Source organism: Lactuca sativa, chromosome 7 (assembly GCF_002870075.4).
Source record: "Lactuca sativa cultivar Salinas chromosome 7, Lsat_Salinas_v11, whole genome shotgun sequence".
In the NCBI taxonomy this organism is placed as follows: domain Eukaryota; kingdom Viridiplantae; phylum Streptophyta; class Magnoliopsida; order Asterales; family Asteraceae; genus Lactuca; species Lactuca sativa.
Window position 1 is genome coordinate 188,809,632 of NC_056629.2, and position 22,002 is coordinate 188,831,633.

A 22,002-nucleotide genomic window follows, 5' to 3' on the forward strand; every position below is an offset into this window, starting at 1 on the left:
CTATTACAACTGACTTTTATATTGTTGGAAAAATGCAGATGACAGATTATCTATGCGAAGAGTTGATTGTTGAAATATTTACAAGACTACCACCCAAATCCCTCCTCCGATTTAGATCACTCTCTAAATCGTTATATACTTGTATTTCTAGTCCCCAGTTCATACGCTTGCACACATTCCGATCCCCACAAAAAATCCGCTTCACGCATGAAAATATTGACAATAATAAAATAGCAGAAGTCGTTTATACATTACACGGAGAAGACGAATTGCCATTGTGTTTGTGTCCCAAACGCGGATATATTGGTATAACAACAAGAATTCCGTTTCCTTGTAGCAATAGGTTCAGAACTGTTGGTTCATGTAATGGAACTTTCTGTTTGAAGACTAAAAATGGTTTGACTCTATGGAACCCTTCAATCAGACGCAAAGTAAGAGTGCCTGAATGTCCTCGGAGTTCTGAACTCGCTTTGGGAGGTATTGGGTTTGGATTTGACCCAATCAGTGATGATTACAAAATTGTTTGGATATCATATGAAAAAGACACTTCATTTGTTTATGCGGTGAAGACAGGCACTTGGTGTGAGATTGCTTCCCCTAAACCTGAGTTTACTTATGTGCGACGTGAGGCGTTTTTATTTAATGGAGTATTGCATTGGGAGGTAAATCATTTTGACTTAGACTTTTCTTGTATACTGACATTCGATTTGAGCACTCATGTTTTTGGTATGATTCCATTTCCTGGATTGGCTCCGGACTGGTTGACGACAAGACTAACAACCATCCAAGATTCTCTAGCTTTGATTTGTTATCGCATGAATATTGATGATAGTTGGATTCTGGTATGGAGAGATGCTTCTTGGTCTGTGGTTTTTAAATTGGGAACAGGTAAACTTCCAGTTGATGGAGCTTTTCAATTCCAACCACAACCACAAACGACCAACGAGTGTAATTTGTTGCTCACTACTTATGGGGAAGGGTTCCAAATTTATAATCCCAAGACAGGGTTGCGATCAGGAGTACATGGATTCAATGCTTCTTCTAGTTTAATAGACTTTTGGGAGTGTGTCGAAACACTTCATTTGTTAGACATGGGCGAGGCTGCTTGCGAAACAACTCAACTATGAGGAAAATTTTTACAACATTTGGGTTTTTGACGCATTTTGATTACCATTTTAGTCTTTATCATTGATACAAAAGAGTTGATGTTACTGATTCCTTCATTCTATTAATAAAAAACCGAATATGTAATTTCCCACTTCTTTGCCAATAAAATGAGATCTTATTGGGGCTGTTTTAACGGCTAGACTTTAATTAAATTGAACTTCAAGAAGCAGGAATTACATTGTACAATATAGAAGGTTGTTGGCCCATGAGTTCCATATCAAATTCCTACACCATTTAGCTTTACTTTTAAGCCATAAAATGCTCAAAGTCTTGACCTCATAAGTTAGAGTAGAAAATATCTTCACTTTGCTATTGAAAATCATACCGTGCTAGTACGTCTATATGGTCAATAATAGCACCCTTGAAATCTCTTCAAAAATATATTGAGACCTGTTTTCACACCATAAGTAGAGTTTATCCCTAGGAAGGCATAAAATGAGTCGTTCAATATAGGAGTCCATGAAAACATTGCAAAGCGGACACATGGTGCATGCGATGATGACCCCCTACGTGCGAGGTTGAACCAGGTGGACAATCTATCGAGTCTCAACTGCTAAATGAGGACGTTTATTTTGTTCAGAACTACCTTAGACCAATGAGGCTAAAGTTATTCATTGTCAACAGTCGAAAGGTAATAAAATTATGCTGCATTTGTTTATAATAATGTCTTTTTGTCTTCTTGATTCCACGGGCTGTTGGCCCTAATGATTTCTAAAGTATTGTGGAAATAATATTAATTTTGCTACCTGTATTCTTGTAAATAATATTACTAAAAGGCTTCTATCTCAACGATATCCAGTGTTGTCCTTTCCTTGAGGTTGAGTGTTCATGTCTCGTCGTGGACATAGATGGAATTAAGGAGTATTTTAGGAGTAAAATAGAAACACAATCTTATTGTAAAATAGAAACACAATCCATGGAGGTTGAATGTTAACTAACAATTTGGCCCCATGTTCATGATATATGCATTTCTATTATTCTATATATGCATAAATATCTAATTGTAAACTAGAAACACAATCTTATTTGATATTTGATATTTGATAATCTTATAGAAATAGCAAGCCTAACAAACTTGGAAGGTAAATAAATAATTAACAGATTCCACTAAATACTAAAAACATCAAAAGGAATTATGAGTAAATTTAGGATTTTGATAAATTAGGAAACGAGAATTCTATAAAAAAAAAAAAAAAAAAAAAAAAAAAAAAAAACATCCAATCTATTAACACATACCTTGGGATTTGAGAAGATACACAACCCTAGACTAAAACTCACCGCTGCCGGAAAAAAATAATTTCTCACTGGAAACATAACAACCGTCGGACTTCCAACTAGAATATATCGCCGCCGCCGGAGTGCTCACCACCATCTCTCTTGTGTCCGCCTCTATTGGTCCATGTCTCTCCTCTCAGCCATTGAGTAGCCTGAAACTTCGACATCGACCACCGCTAGTCCTTTGTCGGAGGGCTTTCTCCACCGTATGCCACACTGCATCTCGGACCAGTGAGGCAACGACCTCCGTTGACATTGATTTCTATTGACATTGATCTGTAAGTTGCTCTTTTGTCTCTATCTTTCTTTCCATTTATTTCACGAGCATGTTACAATATCTATGTTTTAAAGAGTACTCGTTATAAACCTGCATCATTTTTAAGAGAATTATCTATTTAGCTAGTCTATTATGAGGCTTAAGTATTTTTAATATTATTTAGACAAAATTGTAAAAATAGTTCATGTGGTATGCATTTTTTACGGGGTTTTAGTCCGAATCCCGACTTTTTGGGCTTCGTGGTCATTTTGAGCTAGTTTCATTGCGGATTTGGTCCTCGGTAAACTGAAATGACTTTAATACTCTTGATTATTTATTTTCTATTTCTAAATTCATCTTTGTTAAGTTTTAATAATTATTTATTCATTTTAGTAATAAAAAAATGAAAAAACCTTGAGCTCGTCACCGCTAGCAGATCTGCAAACAGGATACTTGGATTTGAAAACGAGGTCCTCAGATATGAAAGTTATCATCTCCTTGAGCTCGTCTCGGCTAAAAGAGAAGACCTACGGCGGCGGCGTTAGGGCTTGCTTTAACTGGAGGAGGAGGAGCTCGTTAGCTGAGGAGGAGATCGGAGGCCCATGCACTCGATTTGATTTTTTCTTCTTGAAGGTGTTCATCCGAAATTCATTCATCGGATTTGAGTCCGTGTGTGTGGAGAAGAAGGAGATGGTGGAGGTTACCAGAAAAATCAATTTAAAGAAAAAATGAGGTGAAGGACACGGTGGTAGTGGGGGACGGTAGGTGGAGAGTGTATGTGTTCTTGAGTGTGTGTTCATGAATATGAATATATGTTCTTGAGTTTTGTATTGAGAGAGAGAGAGAGAGAAGAGAGAGAGAGAGAGAGAGAGAGAGAGGTGGGCCCCTCTTTTTATATTATTAAAAAATTATTAAAATAAATAAATAACAATTAGATTTTTAGAAAATTTGAAAGAAAAATGAAAAATAAATACCCCAAGCGTATTAAAGTCATTTCAGTTTACCGAGGGACCAAATAGGCAATAAAACTAGTTCAAAAGGACCACGAAGCCAAAAAAGTCAGAGTTTGGACTAAAACCCCCTAAAAAAAACCATACTACAGGGACCATTTTTACAATTTTGTCTATTATTTAATGTTTGTTAGTCCTAAACTCCTATTTATTTAAATAAAAGAATATTATAATGTTTAAAGAAAAATTAACATTAATGAAAATAATTTGATCGGCTAATTGTCAATGTATAATTAGTAATTTTGTAAAATAATTTTTCGTAAAGTTAAAATAATTAGTTGTACTGAAATATAATTATTGTTATTATATTTTACTACTTTGTTAACTATTAATAAATCATAGTCTGCGTCTATAAAGTGTCCATCCCGCCCTCCCCTCCCCCCCCCCCCCCCACCCCCCGGTCTGCTAACTAACTAGCATATGTAACCTGCTTAAGCAAACTGCCAATAAGTAGCCATGCTTATGATGACTCCAATAAGCAACTCAGCCTTTACACTCAACAAATTTATTCATTTTTACCCCTAGCCGGATTTTACATTTAAAGGATGGTCACACCTTAGCTGACGCACTCAACAAATTTGTTCATTTTTACCCCATATTAGGAGTTTACCTTTAAAGGTAGGTCACACCTTAGTTGATGAGATGAAGTTGTTAGGTTGGAAAGATGCTTTATTCAAGGGAAAAAACGCAAGTAATCGACGAGAAATGGAGGAAGGGCGTTCGAACCCATATATCCTCCCCAGAAAGCCAACATCTTTACTGCTAGACTAAAAGAGTTTGTTTGAAAATTTTCCTAAAAGATTATACTTAATATCTAACATGCAGGTTTATTATTATTATTATTATTATTATTATTATTATTATTATTATTATTATTATTTCATGAATTTATAAACGTATTTTTATATGTAAAAGAACGTATTTATTTATTTAAAATTGTATTTCTACCTTTAAAAATAATTAAAGATACTTTATACCATATAAATAAGTTTGTAAATGTATATAAATATAGGTATATGCTTTGTTTATTTTAAAATTGTGTAGAAATATTTGTATGCTTTTTTATGTATTTATACATATTTATATGTATATATGTATATATATAAATGCAATTTTATACGTATTTATATCTATAAATATGCATATAACATTTTTACATGTATAAATATATTAAAAGGATTTTTTTACGTTTTTATATCTAAAAATAGATATATAATATTTTTATACGTACAATGGTACAAATACATGCACAACATTTTTATATGTGTTTTGAAAGGTTAATTATATATATATATATATATATATATATATATATATATATATATATATATATATATATGTATGTATAATAACGTTATATATGTATAAAAATATTTCTATATGTTAATTAAATATGTATAAGAATTTATTTGACAAAACTGTAAGATTGGTCCCTGTGGTATTCAAAAAATTTTGGATAGGATACAAAAAGTTTCCAACTTGCATGGAAGGTCTAAAATCAAAATTTTTATGGCTTTTTGGTCCTAAGACACTTGAAAAGGCGATTTTGCCCTTTTCGTTTCTTTTTTCTATTTTCTTTATTTACTTTGGTATTTAAATAATTAAAAATAAAAAATAAAAAGTAAAAAGTAATCTCTCTCTCACACACAAAAACACAAATTGGTTTCTCTCTCAATAAGATGCATTCCTCAACAAACTACTTGTCGGAGCTACTCTCAATACACCACCGTTAACCACATTTCAAAATGGGAAAGAACTCGAAATTCTTCAAATCACTCCTCGGATTCAAGACCACCAAAGCCCCCCCCCCCCCCCCCCCCCCCCCACCCAATCTTCACGTTCAGAGCATAAACAACCAAAGTGACGGTGGAGTTTTGCGAAATTGCACAAAGAGATTCCTCACCGTCGACTCTGGGACACTTCCAAAAAATTCCCTTTTTTTTTTTTACCTCCGATGTTAGATCTGCGCGTTCTTAGGCCTCTGATTGTGCTCTGTAACTCAACTTTAGATTTCATCTTCTCCCATAGAGTTGCCCCGACAGATAGAATTTGGTTCAAAACTCGATTTCAGACGTTCAACCCTTCCAGATCAAAAATTGATTAAAAAAATAGATTGGAGATTTCAAGAAGATGATACTGTTGTATATTTGCCCATTGATGTTCCTAAATCGAGGTGGAGGTAGATAGAGACAAAGTTTTGTTGAGAAATCGATATCTTACCTTCGATTTTCATTTCGTTTTTAGGGTTTTGTTGAGATATAGGCTTCGCACCGCCGCCTGCCATGGAGGTTTACTCCGGAATTGCAACGTTAGGGTTTCCAACGATGGTGAAATAGTTATGGTTTTTTTGCTTCATCTTTGTTTCCCAGTGCGAAATAAATGAACACGAGTACGACAAGGCAAAGGTGTGGATCGGAAGAGAGGAATGTATCTTACAACCAATTACAAAGCAAATACTTACCTGAGCTGGAGTCGAGAGAGAATGTGAGCGAAGAAGATACAACGGTGTTCTTGAATGTTGAAGAACAAAGCAATAAATGTGAGTGTTATTGGTTGCTGACGAGAGAGAGAGAGAGAGAGAGAGAGAGAGGTACGGTGGGTGGAGTCAGAGGGGTAGGATGATATTTTTTATTTTTTATTTTTTTATAATTTTTTAAATTATAACACAATAAAAAAATGGAAGAAAGAAATAATAAGGGTAAAACGGACATTTCAATATTTTCAGGACCAAAAGTAAAGAAAAAACCTTGATTTTGGACCATCCATGCAAGTTGGAAACTTTTTGGACCCTATCCAAAGTTTTTTGAATACCACAAGGACCAATTTTGCAGTTTTGTCACCTTTATTTTACATGTATAAAAACGTTATATATATATATATATATATATATATATATATATATATATATATATATAGACTTAGGTTCAAATATTTTCGCTATCTATTGTGTGCATATATGATTAATTCTAGACCAATCATTTTAGTTATTTTAAGAAAGTAATTAATGCATATTAAATGCTGAAGATGTAATTAATATCAATTATATCTTCAACATGTAATATGCATTAATTACTTTCTTAAAATAACTAAAATGATTGGTCCACAATCAATCATACATGCACACAATAGATAGTGAAAACAAAATAACTTAACCATATATATATATATATATATATATATATATATATATATATATATATATATATATATATATATAGGGTTAGGTTAAAGTGCTTCTTACATTTATTGTGTGTTAGAATACATCAATAGGAATTTAGTAAAATTATATTATTATTTAATAAAATAATTTATAGATATTAAATGGTTTCCATAATTGTATGTATATTAAATGGTATCCATAATTATAATTTTCTCTTTATGTAAACTAATTAAATTCGTCATTAATGTCAGCAATAATATTCTTTCAGAATGAATTCGTATCTAGGTTTTTATGTCAGCAATAACATTCTTTCAAGACTCACTCACTTAATATACAATAAAGTTGTATGGAATATGAAAAATGAGGGTGTATTCTAGTAGAATATACTCTCGTTCTGCTAGAATACACTCATTATTCTATATATGAATTCATTATGAAAGAATATTATTATTGACATTAACGACGAATTAAATTAGTTTCTATAAAAAAGAATTATAGTTATGAATATCATTTAATATACATTTAGTGTTTACTCAATTCTTATTGGTGCATTCTAGCACACAATAGATGTGAAAAACATTTGAACCTACCTCTCAATATATATATATATATATATATATATATATATATATATACACACACACACACACACACTAGGTGACCGACCCTAGTAGGTAAAATTTGGCTAAGAGTAATCATATTTTCTAGCATTTGAGACATTAACATACAAAAATCCAATTTTGGGCATAAACGAACATTTTGTTAAATATTAGAGGCTTTTATATCAATAACCCATATATATAACTGAGTTTGTAGGGCCTTGAGTATAAATAGAGTTTGGGTTAGGCCTACACCCAAACATATTTAAGTCGTCTAAAGCTTTCTTCTTCGTCGTGTGATCCACGGTTGTCTTTGATTGTTCTATGTTAGGTGGTTTTGTTAATAGTCAATTCCTCTCTAAGATTTTATTTTTTTCTCCTATTATTTTATGCGAGGATGGATACTAAAATGTTTAGATTAACCGACCTTATAATCTTGTAAGCTACATTTATTGAATATTTCTCTTTGAAATTATATGTTATGATAACATAACTTTTTTATTACTAAAATTTAGTGTAAATATATGCAAATGTATTATTGTCTTGGATTTACTCATGCTCATGGTCGTAGCGGATGTTTATAAATTGTATTCAATGTTGAATTGAATGGTTCCAACTTCTTAATGAATGGGCTTACATCCAAACATAAAACCTATCTTTTTTTGCTAAATCTTTCTCCTTCTCCATCGTGATTCAGTGCTCCTTCCTTTCTCTTATCTGTTGAGTTGTTTTCTTAATTTCCCTTTAAGATCTTTTTTTGCCTTATAGTTTATATGATTATGGCTGTAAAGATATCCAGATTCATCGACATTATAATCATTTATTGATGATATTTTTTGAAAATATATTAGATAATGTAGTTGAGCATAACGACCATCAAACTTTGGTTATTTAAATATCTATTTTGTATACATAGGACATGCGCAATTAGTTCATTGCATTTTAATAAGTTTATCCCTATCGCTTTCGTTCACAACCAATTACTTTTTTCATTATCTCAGTTTTGAGTTAATTTGTTAATTTAGATGCATGGCAATCGGAACTACATCATATAACTGACAACATAACTATTTTATTATTATTTTTTTATTTAAAGATGTTACTTCTATTGGAGTTGCTCATGCTCATTAGTTTCACCGTCAATCTTAGTTGATGAATATCTTGTGCATCCATTTACTTATGTAAACTATCAAGACATAAAACGGCTAGGGTTTTATATTATTATCAAATGAGAAATACAAGATATAATGAAATGAAAATACATACTAGCTAATTTCAGTTTTCTAGCTAATGGGCCAACATAAGACCCAACACAAAATAAAGTCCATCATCTTATTATCTTAATATCCCCTTCAAACTCACAATGTAACAAAGCAATATGCATTGAGAGTTTGTCAGATATAAAATGAAATCGATGAGCAGTCAATGGCTTTGCAAGAATATCAACAATCTGCAAAGTGGAGGAAACATAAGGAAGAGTGATAGTGCCATTCTGGAGACGATGTCGTGTGAAATGACAATCAATCTCAATTTGCTTTGTACGCGCATGAAACACTGAATTCTTGGCAATGATTATCGCACTCTCGTTGTCATAATACAAAGTGGTAGGCTGAGAGATGTGAATGCTGATATCTGCAAGAAACCATTTCAAACAATTTCTCAAGTAGCGATAGCCATAGCTCGATGCTCAAATTCTGTAGAAGATCGAGAGACAATATCTTGTTTCTTGCCTTTCCATGATATCAATGAATCTACAAGAAAAGCACAATACCCAGTAGTGGACTTACGATCATAAATATGACTATCCCAATTTGCATCACTATAGGCATATAAATCAAGAGAGGATGTAGATGGAAACACAAGAGTGCGGAATTGAGTACAACGTAGATATCTCAAAATACAAAGAACGATTCCCCAATGAACAGTAGTAGGAGCAGTGACAAACTAGCTAACCACACGAACTGCATGAGCAATATCTGATCTAGTGATAGTCAGGTAAACCAAAATCCCTACAATGGTACCATAAAGGCTTGGATCTGATAATGGGACACCATCAGTTGGAGAGTACTTTTCATTACTCTATATAGGCATATCAACTGTCCGATTATCCGTGAGTCGTGCACGTTCAAACAAATCAGAAATATACTTCGTCTGAGATAAAAGATAACCATTTGGAGACTGAGCAACTTCAATCCCCAAGAACTACCGTAGCAAACCCATGTTTTTCATAGCAAAACGGTGAGCCAAATCACGCTTTAAAGACTCTATACTATCATGATCATCATCAGTAATAATCATGTCATCGACATATAAGGAAAGAATAATCCGAACTGCATTCGTATATCGAACAAATAAAGCCGAGTCATTGTTACTTGGTTGAAAACCAAACGAAGTAATCACCATAGAAAATTTCTCAAACCAAGCACAAGGGGCTTGTTTGAGGCCATATAATGTCTTCTGAAGCCGACAAACTTCACCTGATTGGTAAGCAATACCAGGGGGGAGGAGACATGTATACTTTCTAATGAAGATCACCATTTAAGAACACATTCAACCATATATATGGTCTAGCTCTGCCATTGTTCACTACCTTTCATATTTGCATAAAAGTGAACCAAAGAGTAACAATCATGATAAAACATAAATATTAAATATGTAACACAAGATGTGGCTGAAACAAGTCGCATTAATTACTAGACAAACAAAATGTTGAAAATGTGCTAATTACATTAATATAAACCTACAATTGTGCATCTAATATGTAAGTCACGATAGAATCAACCAAAATGTAGGTATGATTATGATCACGAAGTTTAAGCTTATAGTCTCATTGACCGAACCAACGTCTCATGGTGAACAAGGGTTTCCAAATAATTTGAAAATAATAAATATAAATCATTTAAATACTGAATCATACTCGTCTTTTTCCTACGGAAACAAACAACGGTTATTTTTCGAAAGCAGTCCCTGTGTCTATTAAATGAAGGCTTTCAACACATTTAAAAATGTTTTGTATGTGAAAAGCATCATTGAAGTTCACTAGTCTTGATTATTGCACACCCGTCTTGGAATTATAAACTTGGACCCCTCCTTATAAGTGTTGATCAACAAATCACCATTGTTGGTCAGTTGCACAGCTCCTTTGATTGAAATCAAAGAACCATTTGTTTTCAATTTTAAAACCACAAACCAAGAAGCATCTCTCCATACCTAATTAAACAAATTTCACAAGAAATCAAAGCTAGAGAACCATGGATGGTTGTTAGCCTGTTCACTACCCAACTCAAACCGGGTACAGGCAATGGAATCATACCAAAAACATGAGTGTTCAAATTGAAGGTCAGTATACAAGAAATGCCTTTGTCTTGTGATTCTGTATGATAACCTTGTACCTCCCAATGAAACTCTCCACAGAAAAAAATAGGCCTGATGTGACACATAAGTAGACTGAGGTTTAGGGGAAGCAATTCCACACCAAATGCCACTCTTCACAGCATAAACAAATGAATGGGCTTTGGCACATGATATCAAGACAATTTTTTTTATCATTACTGATTGGATCGAATCCAAACCCAATACCTCCCAAAGGGAGTTCAGAACTCCGAGGACATTCAGGCATACTTAGTAAGAACCTAATTGAAGGGTTCCATAGACTCAAATGATTTTTAATCCGCAAACATATGATTCCATTACCTGAATCAACAATTCTGCCATTAGGAAACTGAACTGGTGTTATACCAATGTATCCACGTTTAGTGCACAATGGCAACTGGTCTTCTCCATGTAATGTATAAAAATATGTGTCTTCATTTCTGTAACTCTTTCCATGTCTGAATAGAATTTTTTGTGGGGATCGAAAAGTGTGCATGCCTAAGAAACTGGGGCTAGAATACAACTACATAACGACTTAGAGAGTGACCTAAATCCGAGGAGAGATTTAGGAAGTAGTCTTGTAAATACTTAAATAATTAACTCTTCACATAGATAATCTGACACTGTTTAGTCCTGCATTTTTTTTAACAAGATAAAACTCAGCTGAAATATATAAAACTATTTGTGTTAGCTTTTCAATGAATCAAATTCTTGACTGAAATCAAACAAAATCAGTTAAGTTTAAATTTGGTTTTCCTTATTCCTTGTATAAATATGCCATATTCTTTATTGATGCAACAATACTGTTCATTTGCTACCTCTCCATGACAGAAGATAGAAAACTTGAAATTTTAATAGCCATCATCGAATAAATTGATATGGAAAAAGCTAAGATCTTAAAAGGGGAATTGACTATTAACAAAAGAAGTTACCAGAGAAACGGAAGAAGAGGAACGGCAGATCATGATGAAGAAAAAAAGCTTAGACGCCTTAAATATGTTTGGATATAGGCCCAACCCAAATTTTATTAATTCTTAAACTCTTTAAAGTTTAAATTATTTTCTATCTGATATTTATTTCGTTTATAAAATTTAATTTTGTTTATTTTTTGAAGTGTTTATATATAGAATTACTTATTTAAGAGAATGATTAATGTTATTGCAAATAAGAAATTCTTATGAAATGTATATTTACTATTTAGTTTTTCACCAAACACACATATATACTATTCCAACGTTTAAATTTAGTTAATTGTTTTAATTAATATATGTTTATTTTTTTTCTTTATTTTAGGAAAAGATTCAAAGGGAGAAGAGGAAGACGCAAGAAGCGCTCGGGAAGGGCAAACACTTAAATGAAGAACATTGTTTCCTTCATGCCCTTAGTGAGAGTCGCGTACAAGTTCGTGGAGTTGGAAGGAAACCAAGCATCAACAATCATTTAATTCCAAATCCACATTACAAACCTTTTATAACACCCCAAATTCTAGTATGTTATTTAAATAATTATTTTTCAAGTTTTCAAGTGGAACTCAACGAGTCAGTAGCCAGACTCGTCGAGTAGAGTCGGGATATTGAGCACGTTTAAGTTGGCTACTCGGCGAGTCCTTATTCTGGACTCGGCGAGTCCGCCAGTCTGGATGAAACCCTAATTTCAAGGGTTTGCACCCTATTTAAACAACTTTTTAGGACCCCAAGTCAGCCCCCAACACCCCCAGAGCATCCTTCTCGAAACCCTAGAACTCTCTTAGCATTTTTGTGTGTTTTGGTGTGATTCTTTGAAGATCTTGAGAGAAGAAGGAAGGTAGATCAAGAGGAGAAGAAGGAGATCCAAGATCTTTGTGGCATTTCAGAGTATAGTGAGGTATAACTCGACCCTTTTCTGTCGCTATGCTTTAATCCCCTTTGGAACGCCATTAAAGCTATTCTTGAACCATTTCTTGGCTTGGTAGTAGCATAGAGGACTCATTGAGATGAATAGCCTTCGGATTTAGCTAGGTTTGAGTTCCAGAAGCTTAGATCTAGTAACTTTATGGAGCCATTTTGCATGAAAGCTCTAGATCTACTCTTATAGTGTGCTTTGAGCCTTAAAACCTTCATTTGATGTTATTTACACGTAAAGTTGGAAACTTTACGTGTTAATCAAGCCCTAAGAACCCATATCTATGAATGGAATGAACTGGGTTCAAGCAGAATCGAGTATATAGTGTTTGCATGTATACGACTCGGCGAGTCGTTCTTCAAACTCGGCGAGTCGAGTCGCGAGTCCCCTGTTTTCCCCATTTTCGAGTTATTCTGAGTGGAACCAGTGAGTGAGAGATGGAATCAGTGAGCTAGAGGTTAGACTCATTCGTGGAAGAACTCGACGAGTCAATTCCCTGACTCGGCGAGTCCAAGGCAATCTGCATGCCTCAAGAACAGACTCGACGAGTTGTTCATACAACTCGGTGAGTCACAGTCAGAGTGTTCATATGTTGAAGGAGAACTCGACGAGTTGTTCATACAACTCGGCGAGTCGGATGCAGATTGACTGAGTGTTAGTTTCGAAGAGGAACTCGTCGAGTCTATGCTAAACTCGACGAGTAGTAACGGGCTGAAGCAAGAAAGTGAGAGTAAGGACTCGACGAGTTGGTGACCCAACTCGACGAGTCAGATCAACTGAATGTTGACTTTGACCGATAGGTTGACTTTGACTGAGGGTAAGATAGCCTTTTCACCCTCAGTATTATTATCAGTATTTGATTGAGGGTACTTATGGAAATTGTAGCCGGGGTGAAGCCGGAGCCGCAGCCGACAGATTCCGGAGTAGTTCTTTCAGCAGCTAGGCTACGAGGTGAGTTTCCTTCCAGTTGGAACGAGTCTAAGGCCATAATTCCGGCCCGATTAATTAGTAGTAGTTTCCGGACTTCGGTCCGATGCAGTAGTTAGAATGTTTGATGCCTTCGTGGCCCAGACAGGTTTTGTGTGTTATGTGTTTCGGGTATGGCCCGACTCAATATGTAGTCCATGTTGTTATGCTAGTTGATATGTGCGTGCTATGTTATGTTCAGTAGTTCCGGACTTCAGTCCGATGCAGTCAAATCCGAGCTTAGGCCTGATGCAGTTAGTTCCAGACTTCGGTCCGATGCAGCTAGTTCCGGACTTTGGTCCGAGGCAGTTAGTTCCGAACTTAGGTCCGATGCAGAGGGTAGGGCCCTGGTTAGTTACTGACTTCGGTCCGATGCAGTTTCCGGGCTTCGGTCCGATGCAGTGGGCGGGGGCCCAGTAGTTGTTTATATGTTTGTTTGGTATGAGGTAGTTTGGGGGAGCTCACTAAGCTTTGTGCTTACAGTTTCAGTTTTGGTTTCAGGTACTTCCGCAAGTAAAAGGAAGAGCTCGGGATGATGGCATCGCACACACCACAGCTTCAGCTTTATTCCTAGGAGTTTTGTTCAGATACTTAGACATGATTTGAGACAGTTTTTGATATGACATTTTATTATGTCTTTTGAGATACCCGACGTATGGTTTTTATTATATGACATTTAGTGTTATGACGTTATTATATGTAAAAACAAAAAAAAAAAAAATTGGGTCGTGTTTTTGGGATGTTTCACCTTCCAAATCCAAATATCAAAATACGGATAATTCCCAAGTTGTTGGATTAACCCAACAAATGCAATTTCAAATGCAACAATACATGTAACAAATGCAACAAACGTACAATAATTCATTCGTGTCCGTAATTCCTTACTTCCAACCACCAACCACCAACAGTGCCATAATTTTCATTTAATCCCAATATGTTTCAACAAATTACCTTTGAACCAACCAACAAGACCGATGAGAGCAATGAAGATTGTGATTAATCTTTTATGTTATTTTAAATAATGTTTGTTGTAGACTTTTTATTTTATTTTATTTTGTTATATAGTAGATCTTGAATTTAAACTTTGATGGTTTGTTATGTTTGTTTAGTGTTTGACATTATGTTGCATATATAATGGCTAGATTTGTTTTTAAAAATAGGTTTGGTATATATAACAATATTTGTGAAAAACATTTAAAAAAAAAGACTTTACCGACGACATGTCTTCGGTATAAGTTATAAGTCAGAATTGTAAAAACGATTATGACTTATACCGATGGCATGTCGTCGGTAAAGCTCAAATGAAAAAAAAACGGTTAGCATCATTTCCCGACGATAAGTCATCTGAATAGGTTGACCTTTCCCGATGACAAGTTGTCGATACAGGGTTGCCTATACCGGCGACAAGTCGTCTGCTAAAGTATATAATAAAACTTTCTTTGTCTTGAAAATCACTTCCAACGACCATTTTCAGACGACAAGTCGTTGGGATTGGTTGACCTATACCAACGACATCTATACCGACGATATTGTCCACTTATGTAGACGGAGTTGTACAGACAACTTTTTCCAGAAGACTTGTCGTCAGAATAGGGTTTACCGACGACTTGTAGTCGGCATAGGGATAGAAAATATCATTGGTACATGCTACATCCTTGTAGTTAAGTTTTAGCAAAACATGTTTTTAAAATTTTTTTTATTAAAAATAAAAACTTCACTCTATTTTCTCTATTTTCTTAAAACGTTTTCTAGAAAACAAAAAGTACAAAAGTAATGTTTAACAAAAAGTACAAAAGTAATGTTTAACAAGCAAACACATCCTGGGTCTCTCACTTTAATTAGACGGAGACATTGAACAGTAATTAAGGAAAATTGCAAAGCCTTTTCTAATGCAAGATAAAAATACTCCGTTAATCCAAACAAAATCCACAGATCGTAAACATATCGAGATCTATCTAAAGATTAAAAAAAAAAAAATCTTAAAACCCTACTCTCCTTACAACGTCATGCCGTCAACACCAGACACCACCATTCCCCGTCACCGCTGCCCCTGCTATATGCAGTCCCCGGTCTTCGATGACAACGTTTGAAACCGCAATAGTCGATGCTGAATGCCATCCCTTAACTCATGCCTCTCGTCAGGTTTTGTCGTCACAACCTTAATCTATCTTATGTCTTTTATTTGGTTATACGTAAAAATCTGTGATAATAAAGAAAAATAATCCTTATACAGTTCTACCCAATATCCAAATAGCCAAATAGGATACGCTAGATATGACTGAGAATTCTTCTTTTAGTTTGCTGTTATATGTGTTTATTTGTATATATATCTTGTGAACTTGTTAATTATTTGGCATTGGGACTCATAAATCTATAATACAAAATATCTAAAATGTCATAAATAAATAGATATGATACTAACGTTAAAAATGAATTCACACCAAGTAGCCTTTGAAGCCTTTATTCATATATAGCAGATTCATTCCGGCTTTTTTTTATCTCTTCTCATTTGAAACCCATGGTTTGCCTGCCTGCCTGGCACCCATCTAAATCCCAATGCATCCCCTTATTAAGTGAATCGATCTAAGGAAGATCACAAAAGACAAAGTTGGGATTATGGCTGAAAAGATATTCAGATTCATCGACATTTTAATCATGTATTGATGATATGTTTTTGAAACGATATTAGATGATTTAGTTGATCAAAACGAAGATCAGACTTTGGTCATTTGAATATCTGTTTTGTATATATAGGACGAGTGCAATCGGTTCATTGCATTTGTTCATTGCATTTTAATAACTTTATCGATTGCAAATATCACAAAAGAAAACTAAATAAAATTGTATCACCAGTATATGTACATAAATAAATAGGAATATAAATGCCATATCGCTTTCATTCACAAGTCACAACCAATTACTTTTTTCATTTTATCTCAGTTTTGAGTTAATTTTTAATTTACAATTGGACCTAGATCATGTAACTTAGAACATAACTCTTTTATTATAATTTTTTTTTTGTAAATATATTACTTGTGTTGGAGTTATTCTTGTTCACTAGTTACACCGTCAATCTTAGTTGATGAACATCTGGTGCATCCATTTACAAAAAACATGAATATATATTGACAAGAATTCTAAACTTATTCAAACAGAGAAGTATTTTAATTGCACCCTATTGCAACTGACTTTTATATTGTTGGAAAAATGCAGATGTCAGATTATCTATGCGAAGAGTTGATTGCTGAAATATTTACAAGACTACCACCGAAATCCCTCCTCCGATTTAGATCACTCTCTAAATCGTTATATACTTGTATTTCTAGTCCCCAGTTCATAGGCTTGCATACTTTCCGATCCCCACAAAAAATCCGCTTCACACATGAAAATAATGACAATAATAAAAATGCAAATGACTTTTATACATTACACGGAGAAGACGAATTGCCATTGTGTTTGTGTCCCAAACGTGGATATATTGGTATAACAACCAGAATTCCGTTTCCTTGTAGCAATAAATATTTCAGAACAGTTGGTTCATGTAATGGAACTTTCTGTTTGAAGACTAAAAATGTTTTGACTCTATGGAACCCTTCAATCAGACGCAAAGTAAGAGTGCTTGAATGTCCTCGGAGTTCTGAACTCCCTTTGGGAGGTATTGGGTTTGGATTTGACCCAATCAGTGATGATTACAAAATTGTCTGGATATCATGTGAAAAAGACACTTCATTTGTTTATGCGGTGAAGACGGGAACTTGGTGTGAGATTGCTTCCCCTAAACCTGAGTTTACTTCTGTGTTATATGAGGCTTTTTTATTCAATGGAGTGTTGCATTGGGAAGTAACTCGTGATAATATCAAATCACAAGACATATACCCTCCTTCCTATATACTGACATTCAATTTGAGTACTCATGTTTTTGGTATGATTCCATTGCCTGGACCCACTTGGGAATGGCTAACAACAAGAATAACAACCATCCAAGATTCTCTAGCTTTGATTTCTTATGGTATGGATGTTGATGATACTTGGATTCGGGTATGGAGAGATGCTTCTTGGTCTGTGGTTTTTAAATTGGGAACAGGTAAACTTCCAGTTGATGGAGCTTTGCAATTCCAACCACAACCGCAAACAACCAATGAGTGTAATTTGTTGCTCAGAACTTATGGGGAGGGGGTCCAAGTTTATAATCCCAAGACGGGGATGCGATCAAGAGTACCCGACTTCAATGTTGCTTCTAGTTTAATAGCCTTTCGGCAGTGTGTCGAAACACTTCATTTGTTAGACATGGGAGTGACTGCTTGTGAAACGAAACAACTATGAAGAAAAATAATAACATTTTGATTTTTGTCGCATTTTAATTACCATTTTCGTCTTTGTCATTGATACAAAAAAGTTGATGCTGTTAGATTCTTTTATTCTATTAATAAAAAAATTAAATATGTAATTTCCGGCTTGTTGGCCAATAAAAGGAGATCTTTTTGAGGCTAAAGTTGTTGATGGTCAATTGTCGAAAGGTAATAAAATGATGTTGCCTTTGACCTTTGTTTATAGTAATTTGTCTTTTCATCATCTTGATTCTACAGGTCTAACTCGGATTCCTTGGCCCAATGATTTCCAAAGTATAAAGTATAGTGGACATTATATTCTCATTTTGCTACCTGTGGTCTTGTAAATTAGTAGACCTGACAACTTAAAAATGATGTAATGATTTAGAAATCTTCTATTTATAATAAGACTAAATTACATAAATTGCCCTTTACAAAAATATCACAGATCTGAACCCCCTTGTTTTTTTTTTTGGTGGTGCCTAAGTTCACGAGCAGTTAAGATGGCTTGGACTATCCAAGCTCCAGCCATGAGACCATTTGCTTGATCAAGGGTATCGCAAGCATTTGTAGTTGTTGGAGATTCAAAGATTCCTCAAATTTCCTCTCCAGCATCAAATTTTATTTTAATTCTTGTAAGAGCATCTACAAGAATCTACTTTTTTTTTTTTTTTTTTTTTTTTTTAAGTTTTTTACTAATTGAATAAATGGAAAAACATTTTTTGATGTAGGCGTAATTCAGGGAAAAGCCCACAGAGGCATTTTAGGAAAGTTGCCTTTATTAATTTTGGTTCCCAGTTTTAGAGTATGAATCAAAGTCTTTTTGTTTTAGTATAAATATGTTATTCAGAATCAAGTATTCAGCAATAAAAGTTTCTTTTCCAGCAACTAATTCACAGCTTTCGTTTTTCTTTCTCCCCTTGTTACTTCTTCACTGTGCTGATTTTTTCTTTCATCCTTTCTGTGTTGTTTTTCTTAAGCACCAATATATCATCCAATAGATACCTTACACTTGGTATCAAAGCTTAGAAAAAGCCAATCGATCACAGCCCCACCATGGAAGGACCGAAGATGCAAATATGCAATATCATGTCTTGACCAGAACCATCTAGTTGCCTGGGTGATTAAGTAGAAGGTGTTCATGCAAGCACAAGAGGTTTCAGATACTATTGAACCTAAGAATCCCCACAAAGTGGTTGGTGTCAAGAAGGATAATATGGCTATGGCAGTGATTTACCAAGCCATCCCGAAAGAAATCCTTTTGTCGATAGTGGAGAAGCAAACCGCAAAAAAAAGTATGGGAAACACTCAAGACTATGTATATGGGTGCAGATCGAGTTCAAACACCAAAGGTTCAGTCAATAGAGGCTAAATTCGAGATTCTTAGCATGAAAGAATCTGAGACGGTTGGTGATTTTTCAGCAAAAAAAGCAACATTGTGAGAAACATCCGGCCATTAGATGATATCATGAACGAAGTGTACGTGGTCAAGAACATTCTATGAGTCGTGCCCTCTAAGTTTGTTCAAATTGCATCGACAATCAAGCAACTTGATGATCTAGATACAATGATAGTTGAAGAAGTCGTTGGTAGGCTCAAAGCACATGAAGTGTGCATTCAAGCACATCAAGAAGTAGACGAGAAGAAATTGCTCTTAATCCATGAAGGTCAGAAAGAAACAAGAAGCGATCGAATGAGCAAGAGTCAAAGAACAATCAAGCAACCCTGAAGGACGAGGAAGAGGTCGTGGAAGAGGAAACCGGAAACCAGAACAATTCAGGTTGTGGAAAAGGCGGAAATCATCGGAATAGAGGACATCATGGGCAAAACCAAACTCAAAACCCCGACAAAAGCAAGATTCAATGCTATAATTGCCAAGACTACGAGCATTATGCTTCCGAATTCAAGAACCCACGGAGAGAAAGGAATCAAGAAGCAAATATAATTCGGGAAGTCAATGATGTCAAATTGTTACTTGCAGTCGTGAAGAGTAAAGACGATAAAGATGAGACCATGCTAAACGAAGAAAATGTAAATCCAACCCAAAGACATTAGTAATAAGTATACCATCAGTTACTTACAGTTGCGAAAGTGAAGATGATAAAGATGAGATCATGCTAAATGAAGAAAAAGTAAATCCAACCTTGACAATGGAGCTAGCAACCACATAACGACTGAAAGTGGTAAATTTCAAAAACTTGATACCTCGGTCAAAGGTTTTGTCAAATTTGGGGATGCATCTAGAGTTCGAATAGAAGGAAGGGTTCTATCATTTTTAAATGCAAGAATGGTGAACATCGAGAACTCAAGGAAGTATACTTTATACCAAGACTTTGTAACAACATTATTAGCTTAAGACTTTTGGCTCAAAATGGTGACATAATTGTTATGTATGGTACTTATATTTGGGTTGAAGATGAAAAAGGAAGATTATTAATAAAAGTATTGCAATCTAAAAATCGTGTGTGCAAAATCATGCTTGAAGAAGAAGAGACCATGTGTCTACTTGGCGAAACGATACAACCAACATGGTTATGGCATAATCACTTGGACCATGTAAGTTTTTCAGCCCTTAAACATATGTCTGATGCAAATATTATGGGATGATTACCCAATATCGATAACCCCACCGGCCCGTATGAAGGATGTTTGGCTAGAAAACAAACACGGAAACAGTACCCCACGCAAACAACCTTTAGATCAAAAATGAGACTTGAACTCATGCATGGTGATCTTTGTGGTCCCATCTCGCCACCTACACCACGCGGAAATAGGCATTTCATGTAGCTAGTTGATTATTGTACAAGAGTTATGTGAGTGTATTTAATGAAGAGTAAAGATGAGGCCTTGCAAGTATTTAAAGAATTTAACGTTAAAATTGAGGTGGAGACCGGTTAGAAGATTTTAACACTTCGTACGGATCGGGGTGAGTTTATTTAAAATCAATTCGCCTCTTTTTGCAAGGAAAATGGCATAAACATGCACTACACGACACTCTACTCTCCACAACAAAATGGGGTCATAGAAAGGCGTAATTACCCTGTTGTGGAGATGGTAATAAGTAATTTGAAAAACATGAAAGTACCTAATGTGTTATAGGGTGAGGCAGTGAGCCAAGCAATATACATTCTTAATCGTGTAACCACAAAGCTCTTAAGGATGTTACACCATACAAAGCTTGGACCGGTAGAAAACCACAAATTGATCATTTAAAAATTTTTGGCTGCATTGCACATATGTGAATAACTGGAAGGTATTTAAATAAATTAGAAGACCACAGCAAGAAACTAGTTCACTTGGGAGTAGAAATATGTACGCAAGGTTACAGAATCGTTGATCATGAAACTGGATCAATTCAAGTTACCAGAGATGTGAATTTCGAAATAGGAATGGGGAAAGCAATGATGTTCAAAGAAACATCAAACAAAATCTTCACCTTCGACATATTACATCTCAATGAAAACACCCCCCGTGATAACAAACAAAATGTTGAAAAATCAAATGAAGACAATGCAAATTGGGATAAATATGTACCTAAAGGCCCTCATAATATTACCTCAGATCTCATATCTTCTCATGAAAGTGCAACTAGCTCGACCTCATCTACAAGTGAAGCTCCACCTAAACTTCCCACCTTGGCTGATATATATGAAGATTGTAGTGAACTATTGTTCTTACAAGATGACAATGAACCCACATCTTATTCCACGGAAAAGGGAATTGTTGAATGGGGAGATGAAAAGAAGAGTGAGCTAAGCGTAATCGAGAAAAATAAAACCTTCCGGCAGAGTTGCTAAAAGGAAGAAAACCCATTGGGTAAGATATTCCAACCCGTTTAAATAAACGGATTGACACGACATGATACAAAAATGAAATAAGTAAGGTTAAGGTTGAAAATTTCAACTCAAATATGACCCGTTTATTTTTAAGCGAGTTTTTTGAATTCTTTAACTAAACTAGAAAGATCCAAAACCAAAAACAGAAGTAA

General features: G+C 34.8%; 2 protein-coding genes across 2 annotated transcripts; both read left to right on the top strand.

Annotated features, from left to right (window-relative positions):
* The first annotated feature begins 32 nt into the window (after nucleotides 1–32).
* LOC128127395 (putative F-box protein At3g16210) lies at nucleotides 33–1,127 on the top strand. The gene has a single exon (XM_052765876.1). It carries the CDS (start codon nucleotides 33–35, stop codon nucleotides 1,125–1,127), a length of 1,095 nt encoding a protein of 364 aa, XP_052621836.1.
* Nucleotides 1,128–16,899: 15,772 nt separating this feature from the next.
* On the top strand, nucleotides 16,900–18,009 carry LOC111898436 (putative F-box protein At3g16210). The gene has a single exon (XM_023894347.1). The coding sequence runs from the start codon at nucleotides 16,900–16,902 to the stop codon at nucleotides 18,007–18,009; it is 1,110 nt and encodes a 369-aa protein (XP_023750115.1).
* The last annotated feature ends 3,993 nt before the right edge of the window (nucleotides 18,010–22,002 follow it).